Source organism: Phocoena phocoena, chromosome 7 (genome assembly GCF_963924675.1).
Source record: "Phocoena phocoena chromosome 7, mPhoPho1.1, whole genome shotgun sequence".
NCBI lineage: Eukaryota > Metazoa > Chordata > Mammalia > Artiodactyla > Phocoenidae > Phocoena > Phocoena phocoena.
Window position 1 is genome coordinate 37,413,716 of NC_089225.1, and position 20,614 is coordinate 37,434,329.

General features: G+C 38.6%; 2 protein-coding genes across 11 annotated transcripts in view; one reads left to right on the forward strand and one right to left on the reverse strand.

The window, feature by feature from the left end:
• Positions 1-15,894, reverse strand: part of PRPF40A (pre-mRNA processing factor 40 homolog A) — a 53,278-nt gene extending 37,384 nt beyond the window's left edge. For 4 of the 9 annotated variants that reach the window (XM_065880543.1, XM_065880545.1, XM_065880544.1 and 1 more), the window contains exons 1-4: positions 15,493-15,702; positions 14,229-14,360; positions 1,695-1,775; positions 497-527 (exon numbers count right to left, since the gene is read on the reverse strand). In XM_065880543.1, coding sequence (XP_065736615.1) covers positions 497-527; positions 1,695-1,775; positions 14,229-14,360; positions 15,493-15,702 — 454 coding nt within the window. Of the gene's footprint in view, positions 1-496; positions 528-1,694; positions 1,776-14,228; positions 14,361-15,492 lie in introns of all 9 variants that reach the window. The other 5 variants (XM_065880548.1, XM_065880547.1, XM_065880546.1 and 2 more) reach the window with 3 other exon arrangements.
• A 995-nt stretch (positions 15,895-16,889) lies between these two features.
• ARL6IP6 (ADP ribosylation factor like GTPase 6 interacting protein 6) overlaps positions 16,890-20,614 on the forward strand; it is a 44,244-nt gene continuing 40,519 nt past the window's right edge. Inside the window, exons 1-2 of one of the 2 annotated variants that reach the window (XM_065881019.1) lie at positions 16,890-17,292; positions 18,801-18,854. In XM_065881019.1, coding sequence (XP_065737091.1) covers positions 16,893-17,292; positions 18,801-18,854 — 454 coding nt within the window. In that variant the 5' untranslated portion in view covers positions 16,890-16,892. The remainder of the gene's footprint in view (positions 17,293-18,800; positions 18,855-20,614) is intronic. The other variant, XM_065881021.1, reaches the window with a different exon arrangement.

Genomic DNA, 20,614 nt, shown 5'->3' on the forward strand with positions numbered 1-20,614 from the left:
CCAGAAGTCTGAGAGCACATGCTCGATATCTGAAGTATGGAGTTGCTACCCATTCCACAATGTTTGCTGACTGCAAATATGGACTCAATCAGAATTTTCCATTCAAATATTCTCTGAGTATCTACTGTGTTGAGAAAGACCACTGTAAATAATAAAAGTTCAGATCATCCAACTTTTCAAGATAAATTAAATTTTTGTATGGAATGATAAATTCAATCTTTATGTAAGCCTGCAGACTTTAAATGTCAGCAACTAATTATAAAATTTAAAAACATCCCGTGGGCCAAAGTATATCTGAAGACCAAATCTGGTCTCAGAACTCCAATATCTAAAATTGTGATAATTTCTTATGGATTTCCATTTTCCATTGCTTAAAAAAAAAAAGAATCAGGAGCTGATTATAGTGCCCAAGAGACACTGTTTTATTCCTCACTGTAACACGGTTGCTACTGTCCAAATTAAGTCTAATATATATCACCATAAATGGTATACATACCTGCTGCTACATCCATATTATTTACTCCTGGCTGTAAGAATAAAAATGAAATTAGTAACATTCACCTTGCTTAAACTGTATTTTATATACGATTCTCTTAAAGCATAATCAGTCCCCTCTATGTATCAATTCTCTAGCCACCGACTCAAAGATTCTTGGTTAAGTTTTAGTGATCTCAGTTCCCTGAGCTTGCTATAAATTGTAAAAAAACAAAAACCAAAAAACATTGCAGTAATCTGGGACTACTGAAGCACTTTAATCTTAAGTGTTTTATTTATATAATTATTGGTTATATAAAGATCCACAACACTTTACCCACAATTCTAAGATCCAAAAACCTCTGAAAAACAAGCTTTGTTTTTTTTTTTAGTTTGGCACCAAAACTCATCAGTGGCAAAACCTATCCTGAATGATATGAACTGTTTACAGTCTTATTTATCCCACATCAGAATGAGTATCTTTAAGTTCTGCTTTAGAAATATTGTGTTAGAAATTAAAGTGCACTGCCCAAGATCCCGTGGGAAATTTTTACATAATTATTATATACTATATGCAATGTATTACTTTATAATATAAAAAAAATTTTGAAATGTATCTGGCCCTAGGGGTTTTGGATACGACACTGAAAGCCTACCCCAGTGGAGTATGCCACACCTGTTCATTATAACTAAGTCATGCTAACTTGAATATCATAATGATTTCTATATTGCTATACCACCCAATAAGGGTGATAAGAGTATTCAAAGATTTTCTAAGTAATGTGCCACAGCTGAAGTCTCATGAAATGTGGATTTCAAATGAAATCTTCTGATTTCTAAATTTAGGATCTAGTATTAAATCACATCTTATCAATTTTTAATTAGTATATGGTAAAGCAAATGTCTGCTCTTTAAGATTAGAACGCTACAAGAGCAATAAAGTGCTTCTGGCTAACGAATTATGCTTTTTAGAATTCTAGACTTGTTTAATGTAGAATTAATTTAATAACTAAGGATGTACAACAATTATAATATAAATATAGGAAAAAATGTAAATGCCTGGATTCAAGAAACTAAAAATAAAAGTTCATGTAATTCCCATCGTGTAGTACTTGGGAGGCACTTAAAAAGCTAACATGATTGCCTACAACATATGTATGTTATCTCATAGACAAAAGAAATCAAAACATCACAGAAAACAGTTACTTTCACAAGATTACCGGTAAGGCAGGCTGCATGGAAGCCTGAGACATATGAGACATCATCATTCCAGGCATTACTGAAGACATCATTCCAGGCATCTAGAACAAAAGTAAAAAAAGATTACTATATAAGACCAAAGCACCTAACAGGATTTTAAGAATCTATCTGGTTATTAAAACTAATATGTACAACTTAGGATTAAAACCCAGTGAATACTATACTACATGAATAGTATGCTTAGTAAGTGCTTGTTGAATGAATGAAGTATTTTTTAACGACCTATTTTAATACTTACGTCATTATTTATATGTATTGTCATAATTATTTTAATACATTTAAAAGTTTAGACTATTGTATGCTATTTGTAACTTTAAATTTAAGAATATTAATTTCCTTTTAATTTTAACGCAACACCCATGTTTTTCTCTTCTTTGGAGCAAGGCAAAAAATAATTTTCAGTGTTTCTCACCTTTGATTTTTAATATCTGATTAATTTTTATAGCCATCTGGTCTTTTTAAAACTTCTAGCTCAAAGGTGCTTATAATTCAGTGACTTTAAACAAATACATAAAAAAACAGACTTTTCTAACTCAAGTCATCTAAGCTCTCTCTTATAAAGAAAAACTTAATAAAGCACATACACACATGCATATCTGGGGAAAGAATATATTAGTTTGGGGGCTTAAACTCATCTACCAATAACTGTTATCCAAATCTATGAATCAATCTTCACTACTTAGTATGAATAAAAATCATTAAGATTAACATAAATTTCCAAAGGATTCTGACGCAATGTTCACATATATTAGTATAATCTCACATCATAACTTTAATCTTAATATGAACGAATGTAAGGAAAAGATGAAGGGAGATAAAATTATACAAAACAATCATAGGTCCTGGAACAAGGTAACCAGTTATTCAACAGTTTTAAATTAAATGAACAATCTGAGAAACAGGAACAACAAAAAAGAAATAAGCATATTGGTCAACAGGAATACATAAAGCCTACTTAAGGTAGAAAACACTTGAACACTGACGTTTATTATTTTTGAAAGTCAACTCATGAAGCAAAACCAGGCTAAATGATCATTAAAATGAAGTAGCATGGTACTAATGGATGAAAAAACCAAAAAGCCTTTTTGTTCCACAAAACATTCAATAAATTGTTTAAACATCACTAAACAAGAACTTGACTAGAAGTGTGACTAGAACCTGAAATACAGGTCAAATAATAGCTGACAAAAATAAAGTGCAGAATTTGAAAACAAAGCAGTGACAAGCCTCTACAACTCAGACTAACAGAATGAGAACTAGGCTTTTTCCCCTTCTCCCCTCAACAGATATACCCTCACAATTAATTCTGCTTTAGGCTAATAGCAAATATGTTTGAATTCTTTTAAGAACTAAGTAATTATGGGGGGAAGCACGGTGGGCAACAGAGAGAAATGGCCTGCTATTAAAATGGTCTGCATATAAAATCAGAAGCTAATAACATGTCCAAAAACTAGACTTCTAATCTAAATGGAGAACCTGAAATTTGAAAACTTAAGAGAAAAATGAATCAAAGTATTTTCTCATAAGAATTAAAAACTGTGGGGGGAAGGATAAACTGGCAGTATGGGATTAACAGATGCACTCCACCATACATAAAATAGATAAACAATAAGGATTTACTGTATAGCACAGGGAACTATATTCAGTATCTTGTAATAAACTACGAGAAAGAATCCAAAAAAAGAATATAGATACATACATATATATGTATAACTGAATCACTTTGCTGTACACCTGAAACTAACATAATATTGTAAATCAACTATACTCCAATTAAAAGAAAAGAAAAAGAAATTCCACATTAAGCAAATATCAAAACTATGACTACAAAGACTTTGTGGCAACATGAAAAATGCTTCTGACTCCATGTTAAGAGAAAAAAGTCACAATCAAAATTGTGTGTACAGGGCTTCCCTGATGGCGCAGTGGTTGAGAATCCGCCTGCCAATGCAGGGGACACGGGTTCGTGCCCCGGCCCGGGAAGATCCCACGTGCTGCAGAGTGACTGGGCCCGTGAGCCATGGCCGCTGAGCCTGTGCGTCCGGAACCTGTGCTCTGCAACGGGAGAGGCTGCAACAGTGAGAGGCCCACGTACCGCAAAAAAAAAAAAAAAAAAAAAAAAAAAAAAAAATTGTGTGTACACTACGATTAAAATTTTTAAACAGAGATGTACATACAATAAAATTTGGAATAAAATATACCAAAAATGATAATAGTTACATTAGGGAGATGGAATATGGGTTATTTATTTTTCATTCTACTTTTCAAACTTTCTGGAATGATGTATTTAAAACTAAACATGTAAATTAAAAGAATTCTGTGCTAAATCTTAAAAAAAGAATTAAAGACATTTAAAAAGGGGGTAAAATCTCCATCAGGCAACACAGCATTTCCACACGATAGCAGTACAAATGACTGTACAAATAAATGTAATTTCAAATTAAAGTACTTTACGTCATAAGAGACACAGTGATCAAAGCCCATCTAAAACCAAAGCACAAAAGAGCTTACATATAACAAATGTTTACTAGACCAGGCAATGACACAGCAAACAATATTTGAAAATCATTAAAGAACAGAATTTGACAGAGTTCTCTCAATTGTTCCTTCTTCCCACACTTCAAATTTTAAAACATCTCAAAAATTTGCCTTTAGACTAGAACTCATGGTATCGGTTATATAATGAGATTTAATGTCAAATAAAAAGCTAAATTCTCCCTCTGTATCTCTGTAAATTCTGAGGGGTAGCAACTAGTTAAGCTTGTTCAACCTGACGAAAATTGGCAAGATTCTTAAATTTATGTACAACTGAATATTCTAAAAGTAAATAGATAATTCTAAAGCAAAACTGTGATGTTATTAACATGAAACCAAAGAACAAAAATATAAATATGCAAAATACTATGTTTTTATGAAAAGCTATTACAAGAATTTGGCCTGTTTCCCAAAGCCTGAGGAATCTATTTTGTGGAAATGTTATGATTTCCATTTTTCATTAATTCTAGGATACACCTAATATGGAGATGCATGTGTCAACCCGTCTGATTGAAGTTGAATTCTTTCAGAGGATCTGTGTTCACTTCAGCCAGTCACTTGGCAGCATCATCAGCCTGAGACCATTAAAAATTTCTAAGTTATTTATTTACTTGTTTTAACACCACACTGATAATGGGAATATAGGCTGCAAGCTTATGAGAGAATTGGCGTGTGGTTTAAATCCTGATCAGAAGTGATTTTTCCCTCCTTTTGCCCAATAAACAAAGTTGAGACATTCAAGTTACTTTGCTGTCCTTTTTTCCATAGCAGATTTACTTCTTGCTTCACACGGAGGGAATAGCCCTTTGGCATCCCAGCTTTATTCGTAGACTTCTCATTTGTTTTTTTCTCACGCAGGGCACCTAATATAATGGAGTGTCTCATCAATGATGACATCTTAAATTCAATGAAAACAGGATGTTGGTTCAAAATGGTTACAGGGACAAATTCTTAACATAGTTGCTACAGTAATGCCACAACAAATTTCACAAGCCAGATCATTCTTAAAGCTACAAAGTGGTAGCTCATACTAAGCTTATTGTGAAGCACGCTATAGAATTACAATAACCTTGTAGAGCTTCATAAATTTCCATTTAAGCTACTTTGGCAAATACATTAAGTGCTGTAATTAAGCATTTCAGTTGTTAGGAGACAGAGAAAGAATGGTTAAGGGTGAAAGACATATATGTGAGATGTAAGCTAAATTGCCTAAAATATTAAACATCTAAATTTAATGGACACTTTGGCACCTTTAAAAAGTAACTCAGATATACAACTTGATATGCTTTATTCAAAGTGGCCAACGATTTGTGTGATGTTTCTATTTCTCTTCTTTTAATGATAAAAGTTAAATCAAGAAGAATCTCTTGAAAATTCTAAGAATCACCCATTTGAAGAAAATTAAAAATGAGTAAAAACTAGGGAGCACCACACAATCCACTCAGTCATTCTTAGCATCCCAGTTTAGAAAATGTCTAATGTTAGATAAAAACAAGCATGATTCATTGATCACTCTAGATATTTGAATTATAAAAAAAGGTACAGCAATAAAAGTAATCCTATCAGTGCTAGAGCAAATTAATTATACAAAATGTAAATTAGCCCAATTTTATTAGGATATGAAAACAAAAGTGTACATCTTCATGTGGGCACCTCAAAAGTTCTTTTCTTCATAATTATTTCCTGAAGTTTTTCCTGCTGGAAAGAAATCACACAATCTAACCTATTTTTTGTCTAAATATTAACTCTTGAATTTGGTTGATTTTTAAAAATCACTCTTGCTGCCAACCTGTAGCTACAAATTGATTACCTAAAAAGTTTGATTCTTGCCTTTATACTTGTTCCTTTTAAATGTGCTAAAGTCAATTCCACAAATACACTCTACAGAGGCTATTAACATTAAGCACACAGCATTTTAAAACAACTATTCCCTACACCACTAACTTACCTTATAAACAAATATATAAATGAATGAAAAAAATTAAGTTTTGAATAAATGCAAAAACTACATCTTTGAATGTAACTAAATATTCATTCAATTGGAAATACCTGTTTAAGGCATGTCCTTAACAACCCAAAGTGGCTGGATTTTGGGACAATCATTTAACCTTACTTCCTCTTCATCTACAGTTATATATAAACTCAAAACATGTCATTTTCTTATATAAGAAACATTTAGATAAAAAATAGACATTATTTGCACAAACTGCTCCCACAGGGAGTAGAACCTTACCATTTAATAAATCAACTGCCAGTATTCAAAATTATTTAGTTTGCTAAATTCTCTCAACCTGGAGACTTTAGAATTCACTGAAGTATACACTATTCCTTCAAATTCTAAGGAGGTGTAACATGGCATAATCTCATACTGCTATATAGGGAAGCAGCCTAGTACAGCTATTGAGTATACTCTGGATTCAGACTGCCAGAATTCTTACCCCAGTTGGCCACTCACCAGTTATGTGATCTTGGGCAACTTTACTTAACCCTCAATTTCCTCACCTGCAACACGGGGGAAAAATAGTACTCATCTGATAGGACTGTTGTAGGGATTAAATGGAATGATACATGAATACACACAGGCACTTAGAACAGCGCTCAATAAATGAAAGCTGTTTTATTACCACTGCTCTCCTTCAACTCATGTAATGAAAGTATCTCTCATGTTGCCCCTTCTCTCATCTATTCCCTAGCTATCTGTTAGTTAGGCACTTTGGTTCTTTAAAGGCATCTAGTAAATACTGTAAAACCATCACCTTCAGTAGGAATCAACACACGTAATGAGAAGTCAATCCCAGATTAAGGATCACATTTAGTGCTGGCTCTTCAATGTCGCTTTACAATTCACTCAACTCTCTAGGCCTTCCTATTCCTATCTATAAACTGGACATCTATCTAGCCAATCCACTTTTCAGTCAGGAGGATCAAATTCAATAGGGTATATGAATCAGTTATATACAAACATGCTGATAAAAATTATAATTCTAACACAGATTAGGTATCACAGTTCTATTCCCTGAAACCTTATAAAACAAAACTATGTGAAAAAAAGGCAAGTAAATAGTTTAAATTATTTAGTCCACTGTCTCTTGCTAAACCCCGAACTTCTTAAATGACGGTACAGAAAATATAAAAAGAAAATCACTGGGTGTTGATATGTGACACAAAAACTTAGAAAAGGAGCTAAATAAAAATGAATTGTATCACTTGATTTTTAAAAAGCTCTAAACATACTGTGGATACACACACAAATTGTGGTGTCTCAAGTCATACAGAATCAAAGATTTTATAAAACTTACTCTAAAAATCATCTAAACCTCCTTTTGGACATGAGCCCTTCAGAACACAAGTACAGAGGAACACAAGACTATTACTATCTTCTTCCCCAATTCCTTTAAACTAGATTCAGTATTATATCTAGCTAAATCATTAAATATTTGTCCATATGAAAATTTTTAGCTCCTTCTCAATTGTGGGCACCTTTAGGACAAAGAGCATGTTTAATTTATGTAAGTATTACTCGTACAGAAGAGAGTTACATAGACATAGCAGAGACTCAAACACTTGTAGTAGACAACTTCATGACTAGCCCTTATTTCTGTATAAGGAAAGAGAGGGTAATTTTCTATTATATTCAACAAATATATGATCATAAATATGTAATGATCTTAAAAGTACTAAAAAAAATCATCTTTCAGAGAATTAACAACTTTCTTGATACCCAATGACCAAAGAAAGTATACCAAGCCCACGTTCTCAAACAGAAACTTAATGCTCATTCATTAATCAAAAGGTAATTTAAAAATTCTTAACCCAAACAGATCAGGAGCTAATAAATAAGATTTGAGAATTTTGTTAAAAAAAAAAAGTCTAAGATAAATGAGATGAAAATTTTGTTTAAAAAAAAAATGAAAGCCTAAGATAAAGCAAACTATATTTCAACTCAGTTCTCACTTGCTGGCATGTTTAGTCCTTTAAGAGACACGGCTAACAGCAACACTCAGATTTGGAGAAGATTCAGATTTCCACTTTGAGTGTAGTGCCCCAAATAAGAAAGAAGCAGATAGAGGATTTTCTTTCAAGCCTGTCATACAAAATACCACATCTTTAGTAACCGCTAACTATACTTAACTTTTTTTAATAAGAAGAAACATGATGACTTGACCAGGGAGAAAAAGAAAACAAATATAAAAGATTCATCTCCACTAAATATTCGAATGTCTACAAGTATCGTGACAGTCAAATCAGCAGTTAAAAGATGAGAAAACAGTGTGGCCAGGCACCTGAGTGAAACCTGTAAGTTCCCTGAGTGCATGGTATATATACAGTGTTCACCTTTGTACTAAAACACAGTCAAGAAGAGGCTTAAATGTCTATTGACGAAAATGGGCAAAGTCTATTGGCTAAATTGACCTGACAATAGAAATATGAAGATATGGAAATAGGAAATAAGAATGAAAGACTAATGACAACTTTAAATGAGATAGTGTATATCTACTCATTCCAACTTAGAAACCTTCAACACTTAGGCCAATTCTTTCTCTAGGTAAAAAAACAAACAAAAACTCTAGTGCATAGCTATGGATATAAGTAGATGCCAAATGTGCACTATCTACTGATATACCACTTGATAATGACTGGAAGTCATGTCATCAACATTTCTAACAAACCCAATCAAAACCCAACAGGTTAACCCATTGAGATCTCTTTTGTTTTTTTTTGACCAGGCTGCGCAGCATGCAGGATCTTAGTTCCTCCACCAGGGATGGAACCCGTGCCCCCTGAGTGGTGTCTTAACCACTGTACTGCCAGGGAAGCCCCCCTTTTTTTCTTTCCTTTCTGATTCCACCATTAATGAATACATTTGTTGCACTCTACAACTCTATGAGCTGCTACATTTATGTGTGTTAATACTGATTTCCACATTGCCCTTTTATCCTGAAGAGCAGACTAAATGGGTAAGTGATCCCAATTCAGCTTTTCTCGCAAAATGTTAATTACAGGCAGTGTTAGTTCTATGCAATGTGCTAGACAAAGCAAAATAAACAGATAACAGGGGGGCAAGGGAGACTGTGGAAGTGGGGGAGAGGAAGATGGCCAAATAAAATGGAAAAATACTAAGTAAAAAGTTTTAAAAGGCTTCTGCAAGACTTCTTAGCATCTTTAGAAAATACTGCACCCTGAGAATCTCAAAGGGGTGGAGGGGTACAGTTCATTCTTCCAAGTAATCCCGATATACTCAGAAATACTACTCTAGTTGAAGTTTTTGAATAGATGAGCTCATATTTAAATGAGTTGTTATCTAAAGATAATGAAACTAAAACCTATCAAAATCTAACCATATACACAGCCCAAAAAGTTATACCAACACAGTAGGTATGGGTCAATCTATGTTTTAAAATGCACTCACCTAGGTAATATAAATACATAAAGAAAGTTACCTAGATTCAACAATCTACGAGCAGATAAGCTAAAAAAAAAATCTTTTTCACTGGCTAATGTTCAATTCAATGGCAAGAACCCTGTAACACCCAAAAGTGAGGATAACTCACAAGCAACAACAGCATAACAATTTATCAAGTCAGTCAGATAAATCTAAGACACCAATGAATATATTGGATTTCTCTGGAAGGCCTATATTCCAAATCATCATTTCTCCCGAGGGTATGGAAAAATCTGGTAAAACTTAAAGAGATGATCACCAATGAAGTCATACAGACAGAAATACATTTGCCTGTAATTTAAAGTAAATGGAAGTTCTTTAGTTTTATTCACCAAACAAAAATTACTTATTTCATCTTATTTATCTTCCATTTTTGTCAAATGAAAAATCAACAGTAGAGGCAGACCCTAAAAACAAGAATAAGTGGTAACAGTGTGAAGTCATAAGTAACCACTGAAAAGTCACATGTAACACTGACTAACTTTCTGGCTTATATTGTAGGAAAGAGTATCTGCGTTTGTTTCATTCATTCAACAAGTAATTTACTGAGCACCCATGATGTGCCAAGAACTGTGCTCAGCACCTATAGACTTCTTAAAAGTTCAGAACATAGCCCCTGCCCGCTAAGAGCTTACAACTGTTGGAAAGGCAAAGCAAATAAACCATAATAAAACAAAACAAGTGCTAAAATAAGTGAAATAGTAAGAGTTATGGGCGGATTACGTAGGATTTTATTTTAATAATCTGAAGGGGAGGTATATGCTGGGAAAATTTATTGCTGAGGACCTCTTGGAGAAGGCAGGACTTGAAATGGCAGAATTTAGGTAAATAAAGGAAAGCTCATGGTAGTAGAGAGCTGGGGGGCAGGAGAGCAAGAAAAACAGCACAACCTTGGTCATGAACTAATATAGTTACTCAAAATACCATGAAAAGACCAGCCCGCATTCATATTAGGGAATGTGAAGACATGCAGCTGAGAATCGTGCTCTGAATTATATACTATGGGAGATAACTGAAAGTTAAATTGTGGAACGTAGACATTACGCTATAGGCACAGAAAAACAGTGGAAGTTCTAGGGCAAGGAGGTAACTCATTGAAATCTAAAAAGAGTCTTTTGGGGGACAAGCTTGAAGCAAGAAAACCAGCTCAAAAGTTGTAAAGCATGAGAGTGTAATGACTTAAGCTCAGATAGCAGCAGGAATAGAAATAAGGTCTATAAAAACCTGCCTTACTCAGTAAGAGAACATGAAAATCCGACTTATTTTTAAAGAGGAATTATTCATTTATCAGTTTATTGAATAAAGGCAACAAGAAAAAAATACTGAATAATTAGAATTAGGGGGGCATTACTAAAAGAATTTCCTATTTTTACTTGCATATCAACCCATAAAATCTTATACATATCACCTATCCTTATCAAATGATCTAAATTGAATCATAGGTTGTTAGAGCTGAAAGGGACCTTAATTCTTTTACTCTACTCTTCTCATTAAAAGAAGAGGAAAATTAAGAATTAAAGAAAGAAGACAAAGTCAGGCAGGAAGACTCTTGGGCTTAAGTGAAGGCCAAATCGCCTGTGATGAGGATGGTTTATGTTGTAGAAAAGACAACAAAAGAATAAGACGTGAAAATATTTTAAAGCAAAACATTATTTACAATACACAGAGAAAGAAGACAGCTTCATACATAATTATATCTTAATACAAATCTCTACTGCCACCAAGCAGGAAAATTATTTTATCATCAACATTTATAAACTTGTAAGGTCCCTTCCAACTGTAAGATCCTATAACTCTGTAAAAGTAGAAGCACAACTCTCCCATCTGAAGTTAATGTACAATAAGAAAGGCAAGTTTAACCTACAGGATAAACTTTAAAGAATATTATTAAGACCTATTTGATAATTTCCAAATATCTATTACTACTAATAGATTCATCCTAAATTCTAAAAAGGCATTCTAGGTTATCTCCTGAACTAAAACAAAACATGCTACTCCTCTAATCTAAATCATTTGCTGCATTTCAAAAAGTACAAACTCTGGCTTCTGTAGACTGTTATGTCCAGTCTGCATATTATTTTACAAACAAGTTTTAAAATTTCATGTCATGTTCAGTAACATCCCAAAGACCACAATCACTTAGCAAGTTAAGACTGCCACCAATTTTAGTCCTCAGCTGGACCCAGAATGAGATCTTAATGTGAACTAGGCAATATACATGAAGGTTCCATAACCTTCAATTGCAAAGTCTGAAGAATTTGTGAATTAACTTTTTAAAATTTGATGACAGAACCCTACCAACTTTGTGTCACTGCAGTGAGCTTATATAGGCACCCTGCTTCTTCTCATTATCTTCTGACCACTTACTGCTCACTTATACTTCTGAGGGCGGGTAGACAGAAGACATGATGCAGAAAAAAGGATCAAGTTTGAGAATTATCAACTTTTATTTTAAGGTAGTTGTTTATAGGGCTTTAAATTAGATTTCTGAATACATGACTGTTTATATTATCCACACCCTCCCACTGTTATCAAAGCTAAAACAAGAATTTGTTTTACCAAGACTTGGGCCCCATATTTGTTAGATATCAAGAGGAAAAAAAGGAATAATCTAAGGGAAAAAAAAATGGGGATTCTCGAGTTCCTCAGAGCTGGGTTCTTAAGTCATTCAATCGTTACCCTAACAGGAGCCAACAGAGAGAGACTTCTAAACATCTAAACAGTCAGGTACGCTTAAAGGCACATGGCATATACTGGTCTAGGAAAGAAGCAGAAGAAAACCACAAGGTAAAATTCAGAGTATTTGAATGGATGTGTACCAAGTAGCAAATAACCTTACTAGGAAGATGGTCACTACAGAGCTAAAGAGAAAGGGCCATAAAGCAAACTGTGACCAGCTTATGTCAATGAGATACATGAGTACTTAAAAAATAAAATCTGCATTTTACTCAAAATGACTAGCTGGTATCTTGGTTTTGGTAGTGCAACAGCACCAATACAGCAAGGGCAAGCAGGTCAATCCCTTGCAAAACTTACCTTGATTGGCCCAATGGAAACAGAAGGCCCCAGAAAAGAGAGAAGCATCTGGCAGTAGCAAATTGTTTTATTTTATCTTTCTGTGGAAAGAAACTAATTTTAAATAAGAACCAGAGCATTTAAAGAATAAATATTTTTTAAAGCTCATTATCTAGTTAGAGCAGCTCTACTGAGAAAACAAGAAGAGCTCCTTGCTGCTTAGAGATGGAAAGAAACAGAAGAGGAATCAGAGTTGTTTCTCCATCACCTAGGGAGTTTTAAAACTTGTGTTATCCTAGAGTAACAGAATAAATAGTTCTTTTATTTAAAGAACTCCTACAGGCAGAATATTTTGGGCCTGGTGCCTCTGAATAAAGCTTTTTATACAAAATTAAGGGCTATACTCTTAAATACCTTAAATAAAAAAGAAGAAAACCACTTGACATTAAGCCCTTCTATTCTTAAGAAAAAACAAAACAAAACCACACACAAAGCGAGCTCCTTTCTCCACTACAATTTCACCAATAATTCAAACCATCAAGGCTTAACTGATTATCAAAGCAAATAATGCCCCCAACTGGCAGAAAGATCATACCTAATTGACTGGCTTTCCAAAATATTTTGTTAGCCTAAATACTTGATGATTTATTGAAACACTAAATGGAAAGAACCCAGCCACCAAAGGATATGTGTATTATAGAACCTAACAGGGGGCATAAAATTATTTACGGTAACTGAAACTGTTCCTTTCTTGGATGCTTTTCTAGGAATTAAGTTCTATTGAACTCATTGAGTCAGCATTAAAACCTTTTGGTCCAAATCACTCCCACAAAATGTTTACAATTTATGCTGGAGATGGAAGGGACAGCTCAAAAGCAGAAGTGCAGAAGCAAAAATCATTAAAAAAAAAAACAAAAAAACAAAATAGTATAAGTGGAAAATAAACTACCTATTTGGCACCGTCCTATGAAGAACCAAATCAGAGTAGAACCTTCCCACCTCCACTCCCATTGCGCGCGCGCACACACACACACACACACACACACACACACACAGACACACCAGGAAGTTTTTTCAGGAATAAAATTAATCCTAAGCCAAAGGCCTAAACAACTGCTGTTTTCAGATTCTATGCATGTACAAGGTCCACCAACAAAAATTATATTGACATAGCATATTTACTTCAATTGACATACTTGGGGGGAAAGTCATTAAACTAAAAAGCCTACATGTACTTTGCTACTTTTAAATTTAAAAAAACAAACCAAAACAAAAACAACTCAATTTTGTTGCTGTAGAAAGTAAATCTCTTATACAGATTTTTCATTACACTCAAAATTTGGTTACTGTCATGATTATACAACATTTCACTTAAAAACATTATTCTGGCATAAACTGAAACTTAAACAGCTGTAAGTATTGACCCAGATTTTGAAATTCTTTGACACAAGAATACCATGGGCAAAAGTAAACAAAGAAATACAAAACAAAACATTCTTACTTGTCCCATTGGTGGTCCTCCCATTGGGGGCATCATTTGCGGCATCATTCCATGAGGTACAGGAGGCATATTCGCTCTCTGACCCATAGGATGCATTCCCATTGGGGCATAATGCATGCCAGGGTGCCCCATCTGAAAAAGAGGGACAATTTAAAAATTAGTAAGTACCAATAAATGCTTCTCAAAAATCTGATTTCTACAAATCAGTTATATGCACGACATAGTATCTGGCTAATGTGTGATTCAATTACTTAGTTTATACTTTCTTGTCTTAAATAAAATGTACACCAGTATTTATGAGCTTGCACCTGACCAAATTTCAGAAAATGGAAAAAATTAAAATCATCACTGGACACCTAATTCGTAGTTGTTGTTGTTGTTTTTAAGCATGCTGATTTAATCAGTTACCAACTGGCTTGGTAAACTGGGAGGAAATGCATGTGAAGGCCAACTTAACTGTTATGGTGAAAACCACAACTTTGTCCTACTTCACACAGATATCAGCTAATCAACTATTTTTATTTTATAACTTCATTTATTCTTAAATTCATTTCTAGGATGATTTTAAGCTTTAAAACGCTGAATTTACCCAATTAACTCAGATGAGGGCTGGTCTTACACAAAACAAACAGTATTGGATACCCGGGGACACTTCCCTCCTAACAAGCAAACATATTATTTCCTAAGAGAATCTCTAACACAGCTAAAATTACTCCTGCAAAAAACAAAACAAAAAACCCAAAGAATGAGGTCTGTCACTCACGGACACTAAATGCAAACAACTAATTCACCCATCTTAACGCGCTTTTATAAGACAACTACTTTCTTTACTTGTGTGTCCATTGTTACAGGTCTTAAAAGCAGGAAATTATCTCCTGCCAATTCTCCCAGCTGTCCCCCCGCTGCAGACAACACTACTACTAGTGAAGAAATTCTGGCAGCCTCTATTAAAGTCTACCGAATCAAGTCTCCGCCTTCCCCCCGCCTGCTTAATCGGGCCTACCTCTCCAAAACGCTCACCCCGCCTAGGGCCCAGCACCTCTACCGCGCATCTGCCTAGGCCAAACCCACTGGGAACTTCCACGGTCCCACTTCCTTTCCTTTGTGCATCCCCGCCCTCCCATTTCTCTCCCTCGGAACATATCCCACCATCTCGAGCTCTTCCTTCGTCCACTCTCATCTTCTCCTCCTTCTGGAGAAAGCTTCCTGTCTCTGACTCCGTTTTTCATTGTGCCGCTTTCCCCCTGCCCCACCGATCCCTTACCGAGGGCCGTCTCCTCAGGAAGCCGTCAGCAGAGACCCAAGAGCTGGAGCAGAGGCTTGAGCCGGACAATCTCCGCTCCCCGTCCCCGGGACCCCGCGAGGGAGGATGGCTCTCCATTTCACTCACCATGAGGCCTCCACGCTCGGCTCCCGTCCCCGGCCTCATCGTCGGACTCAGACTGCTCCGCCGGCGGCCACTGCCGCTACACATACCAACAAGAAGCGACCTGAGTGGCTGGCGCCCACTGGGGCTAAAGGTTAAAGGCTGCCCTGCGCTACGGGGCGGGATCAGCGGGGCCAATAAACTGACAGGCTTCCCCGCTGTCCAATCAGACTGCGCTGCCGACACGCAGCTCTTCGGCGATTCGCCCCCAGCCTCAGCCTCACTCGGCGTCGCCTGCATGGAGGGGGGAATAGGGGGACGGAGGAAGTTTCTGCGCCGACTCCTCTGCCGGGAAAACTCCACCAACTCCCCCCGGGGAAGGGAAGACAACTGTATCCCAGCTTCCCGAGCTTAGACAGCCTCACCCCGTAGGGGGTGGGGCAGTGGGGGCCTGCCACCTTCAACCCCCGCCCGAGTCACGTACGCCCCGCAAACCTGAGGCCGCCGGGGGTGGGGTAGGGTGGGATGGGGGTGGAGGAAGTAGCTTCTAGCGTTAGCGGTGGCCGGGGCTGGATGCGCGCGCGCGGGGCTCGAGGTGGAGAGGGGGCGGGGAAGGCGAGAGGAGGGGTCGTGAGGAGCGGGTTCGAGCTCAGTACGCACCAGCTGGCGAGCGCGCGCCGGGGTGGGGGGAGGAGGCGTGCCGAGCGGTGTGGAGGGAAGTTGTGGTAGGGGCGGGGAGAACAATGCGACAGGGAAGGAGGAAAGGGCAGTTAAGGGAGGCGAGGGCGTGGCGAGCTGAGCTGCCGTTAATGAGGGAAGCCGGGGCTAGTGCAGGCGTAGAGGGGAAGAAGGGAGAAAGCGAATAGGTTCGGGAATGTGTATTAGAGGGTCATGGGCGGGCGCTAGGACCGAGCGTCGGGGAGGTGCGGCTTTGGGGCTGCCGGGGCGCGAGCTGGCATGGAGGTGACGCGGCGGTGGCGGAGATCGCTGGCCCGGACTAAGTACTGCAGGGAGAGGACACTCGGCTGCCTTGGGCCTCGGCTTGTCTCTCCCCGCGCACTTCACTGCGCGCCTTCCTTCGTACTACTTGAGGGTCATGCTCTGGTCCGGGGGCGCCCAGCCTTTTCTCGGGCCCCACGGCACTTTCCTCGCCCAGCCACGCACCCTTGTGCACCCCTGCGCGCCGGGGCCAGGTGGTGGAGGCCGTGGAGGGCCTGGCCGTTGATTGGCTGCTGCGACCGCGGGGCGGGGCAGGTGGGCGACGCCTGACCTCTGCGGACCTGATTGTCTTTCCCGCCATGTCGTTCGTGGAGAGTGGGAGGCGACCAGCCCCTTCTCGCCGCCGTCTAGGCACTGCTGTCCCGTTTGCTCAACCGGCGTTTTCCGCTTTCACTCAGGGAGACAGCTGGGGTGAGGGTGAAGTCGACGAGGAGGAGGGATGCAACCGAGTCGCCCGTGACCTGCGGGCGGAGTTCTCGGCCGGGGCGTCATCGGAACCTAGAAAGGACTCGCTACTCCGGCCAGATGGGGACGGGTCTCCCGCCCTGCCCGATAAACGCAATGGTATTTTCTCGGCGGATGCGGGCGGCAGAGCCCAAGCCCGGCGCTGGCCGGTCCAGGTCCTCTCAGTTCTCTGTTCGCTGCTGTTTGCCATCCTCCTCGCCTTCCTTCTCGCTATCACCTACCTGATCGTAAAAGGTACGGAATGAAGCCCGGGTCTTGAAAGTGTGTCCAGAGTTTACTTTAGTTGAGCCTGGACGTGGCTCTCCCCTTCGTCGCCCTCGCTCCATCAAAGGCCGGCAAGCTGGTAGCCGCTTTCATCCAGAGTCCTCGTCCGCACCTTTCTTTGATCTTCTCCCTTGTCTTCTCGTTTCATAAAGGTAGAGGACCTTGGTCCGTGATCAGGAGACCCATTTTAAGAAAGGGTCTTGATAAGTGGGTAGTCTTGAAGAAAAAATATCTTAAAGTCGGTGAACACTTGCGGTAAAATATTGGCAAAATCAAGCAAAATGCATAACAACCGTCATTAAAGGAAGACGGTGCAAAGTGTAATTATTAAGCTATACATGTTCAAAGAGTTTAATCCACAAATGGTTAAAGATGTACAATCCACTGATTCTTCTGTACACGTTAAATTGCTGAAGGACAAGGATTTCCATCCCACAACCCAAATTTATACTTGCATAGGTAAAATAGACACTCTTGGGTTTTGAATTAGGTTTGCAACCCAGTGTAGTGGTGAAGTTCTGTTGCAGGAGCAAGATAGTAGGTTCTTTCTCTGATTAATGGTGTTATTTTCCGTGTCTTAAGTTGAAATATTGGCCAGGTTGGAATAGAAAGAGATGTGCCTTGAAAGGTTTTCCAAAGCTTATACAGATGTATTATGTGGTTGGATATTTTATGTTGCAGTGGAAAGAGTCAGACATCAGTTTAAATTTCAGTTCTCAGTGGTGTGTGACTTTGGTTAAGTTACTAAAAAGAAAAATTAAAACAAGAAAAAATAGTTTGTTGTATGGAAAGCACCCAACACATTGCCACTCAAGTATTTTATTTCACTAAGTAGAATTAAATCTATTTAATTCCAGTTTTTACTTTTCCTCATTGCTTCCAAGCCCCTAGTGGGGTGTAGATGGCATCTAACACTTTACCATGCTTGATTTTCATGCACAAGACAGATTGGCAAGTTAATATGAGAGTTTTACCTCTTCATACAATGATACTGGGTGTAAATTGTCAATGTTAAATATTTGGGTGCCAATGTTTCATTCCTCTATCACTTCCCTCCCCCATTTTTTCAAAGCAGCTCAGAGTTTTGTCTTGTAGGTAGTTTAATTCTTTTGCTCTGAGAGATTGCCTTTGTTCATAAAGTCACAAAACCTGATAAGTTGAAGTACATTGCAGAACACATTGAGCTGTGCTTATTTTGGAGGATGGAGAAAGGAGCTGAACTCAAAACCTAGTAATTCGCATTACATAAAATGTCTAGGGAATAAAAATTCCCATTTTATATACATGGCAGTTGACTCATAAAGACATCTTATTTGCTTACTGAAGGTCACTTAGCTAGTAAATGGAATCAGAATTTGAACCCAGTTGTTTCGGGCTCCAGAGTGCTTTCCACAACTCCACAATGTCTTTCTGGCCTTTGAGCTACTTTTCAAATTATAAAATTGTCTTTTTTACCCAAGCCCTTTTTGTACTTACAGAGTTACATGCTGAAAATTTGAAGAATGAAGATGATGTACACACTGGACTGTTAGGTATGGACTTTATTGTCAATTTGATTTTTGAGCTCACTTTTGTTTTTCTAGATTATGCTTAAACTATACAGAATTTTGGTTAAATACTTAATATATTCCCTGTGCAGTTTGGTTTTACTCTTTTTCACTTGCATTTGTATGTGGTAACTTTTATTAGATTTTCTTTTTACATGTGTATGGGGGTATCTCCGTGTGTATATGTATGTATACCAGACATACTAGGAATGCATTTTGAATACAACTGTATGTAACAAAGACTCAGAGAATACTTAACGTTTCTTAGTTACCTTTTGGAAAAGTCTCTCTACACTTCTTCCCAGGAATTAAAAACAAACAAAAAAACCTTACCTCACAAACTTAAAGATAACATCTTAAGCAGACCTCATGAGAAGTTTAAGTTCAGATCCCCTTATAAGCAACTTGGTTTTTCAAAAAATATGAAAAGCATTGGGCATACTTACACAGGTTAATCATGACTAGGAAAGAGTCAACCTGAGTTTCTATAGTATGTCTGTAGAATGCTGCAGTTTGCAGGTTTGTAGTGAAAAATTCAGTTGTCATTTATCTTTATTTCTCTCTGCGCCAAAATGATTATGAAGACTTCAGAACTTGACTTGTCTGGCATGTTTTGCTCCTGTTTGCTGTAATTTCTTTGGCTGACCACTCTGAATTGGGGTGGGGTGGGTGGGAAATGGTTGCCATCCTAGGCCGCATGTTGCTCCCTCCTCCAATCTTAGCTAACCTATTTAAACTGCCTCCTCAAGGCTAAGGTCCTCGTGGTGATACAACGTATAGTTCACCTGATTTTGCAGAAGGGGAACCTTTATCTTCAAATTACAAACAACGTAGTTTGCTTGTCCCATGAAAACTTGTCTATGCTTGTCTCAACTTCTTGCATGAGAAAACTGTAAGGAACGGCACCAAGAAACGGAGGAGAGCTTAAGCAAGCTTTATTTGGGAACGCTCCCAGGCGAGGTTCACTGGTCTGAGAGAAAGGGGCCAGGGAAGTCGCCCCGGGTGCAGGCACGAGCGAAGTTTATAGGGGTGGACGCAGGGGAGGTGCTTGCTGTGTGAAGCAGCCCCTTTTTTGGTAATCTCTCGGGTGTTGTGGCAATGTCGGGTACCAGTTGCATCAGCCTTAGAGCCGTTGGTTCCGCCCCTCGGGGAGTGGGAAATCGGGGAGTAGGAAAGCCATAGAGCCGTTGCTTTCGCCCCTTGGGGAGCGCGAAAGCCGGGGTCAAGTGGAAAGTCACGGGTCTGTTTCCTGGGCAGGTGGAAAGTCCCGGGCTGATGCCACTTGTGGGTCGGCTGCATCAACCACCTTGGTGGGGGTTCCGTCTGGGTCCCTGGGCCCCTCCCCGGACCTGCTGGCCTTACATCCCGACTTCTTTGGTGTAATGGGGCGACGTTTGTTCTCTGGCTACTTCCTGCTGTATGGGGGCGCCGGAGGGGAGTCGGGCGGCCAACAGTCCGGAGATTAGGGGAGGGCGGCAGCGGGGGGTTCTCTGGGTAGTAAGGTATATGGGTGGAGTAGCATCTGATTCACCGCCACCCGAGATACTTCTTGTATGCGATTGCGGAGAAACCTGAGGAAACAGGGGACAAGCATGAATAGGATGCAGATAAGGATTAAGGGGCCTAGGATTGGTGTCAGCCAGGACCACCACCAGTCTGGGATGGGGGAGGTGGATTGTCGCTGCCTGTGTTGGAGTTCTTCTTTTAAGCGTCGGAGAGCATCCACATTGTCCTCAACGACCCCT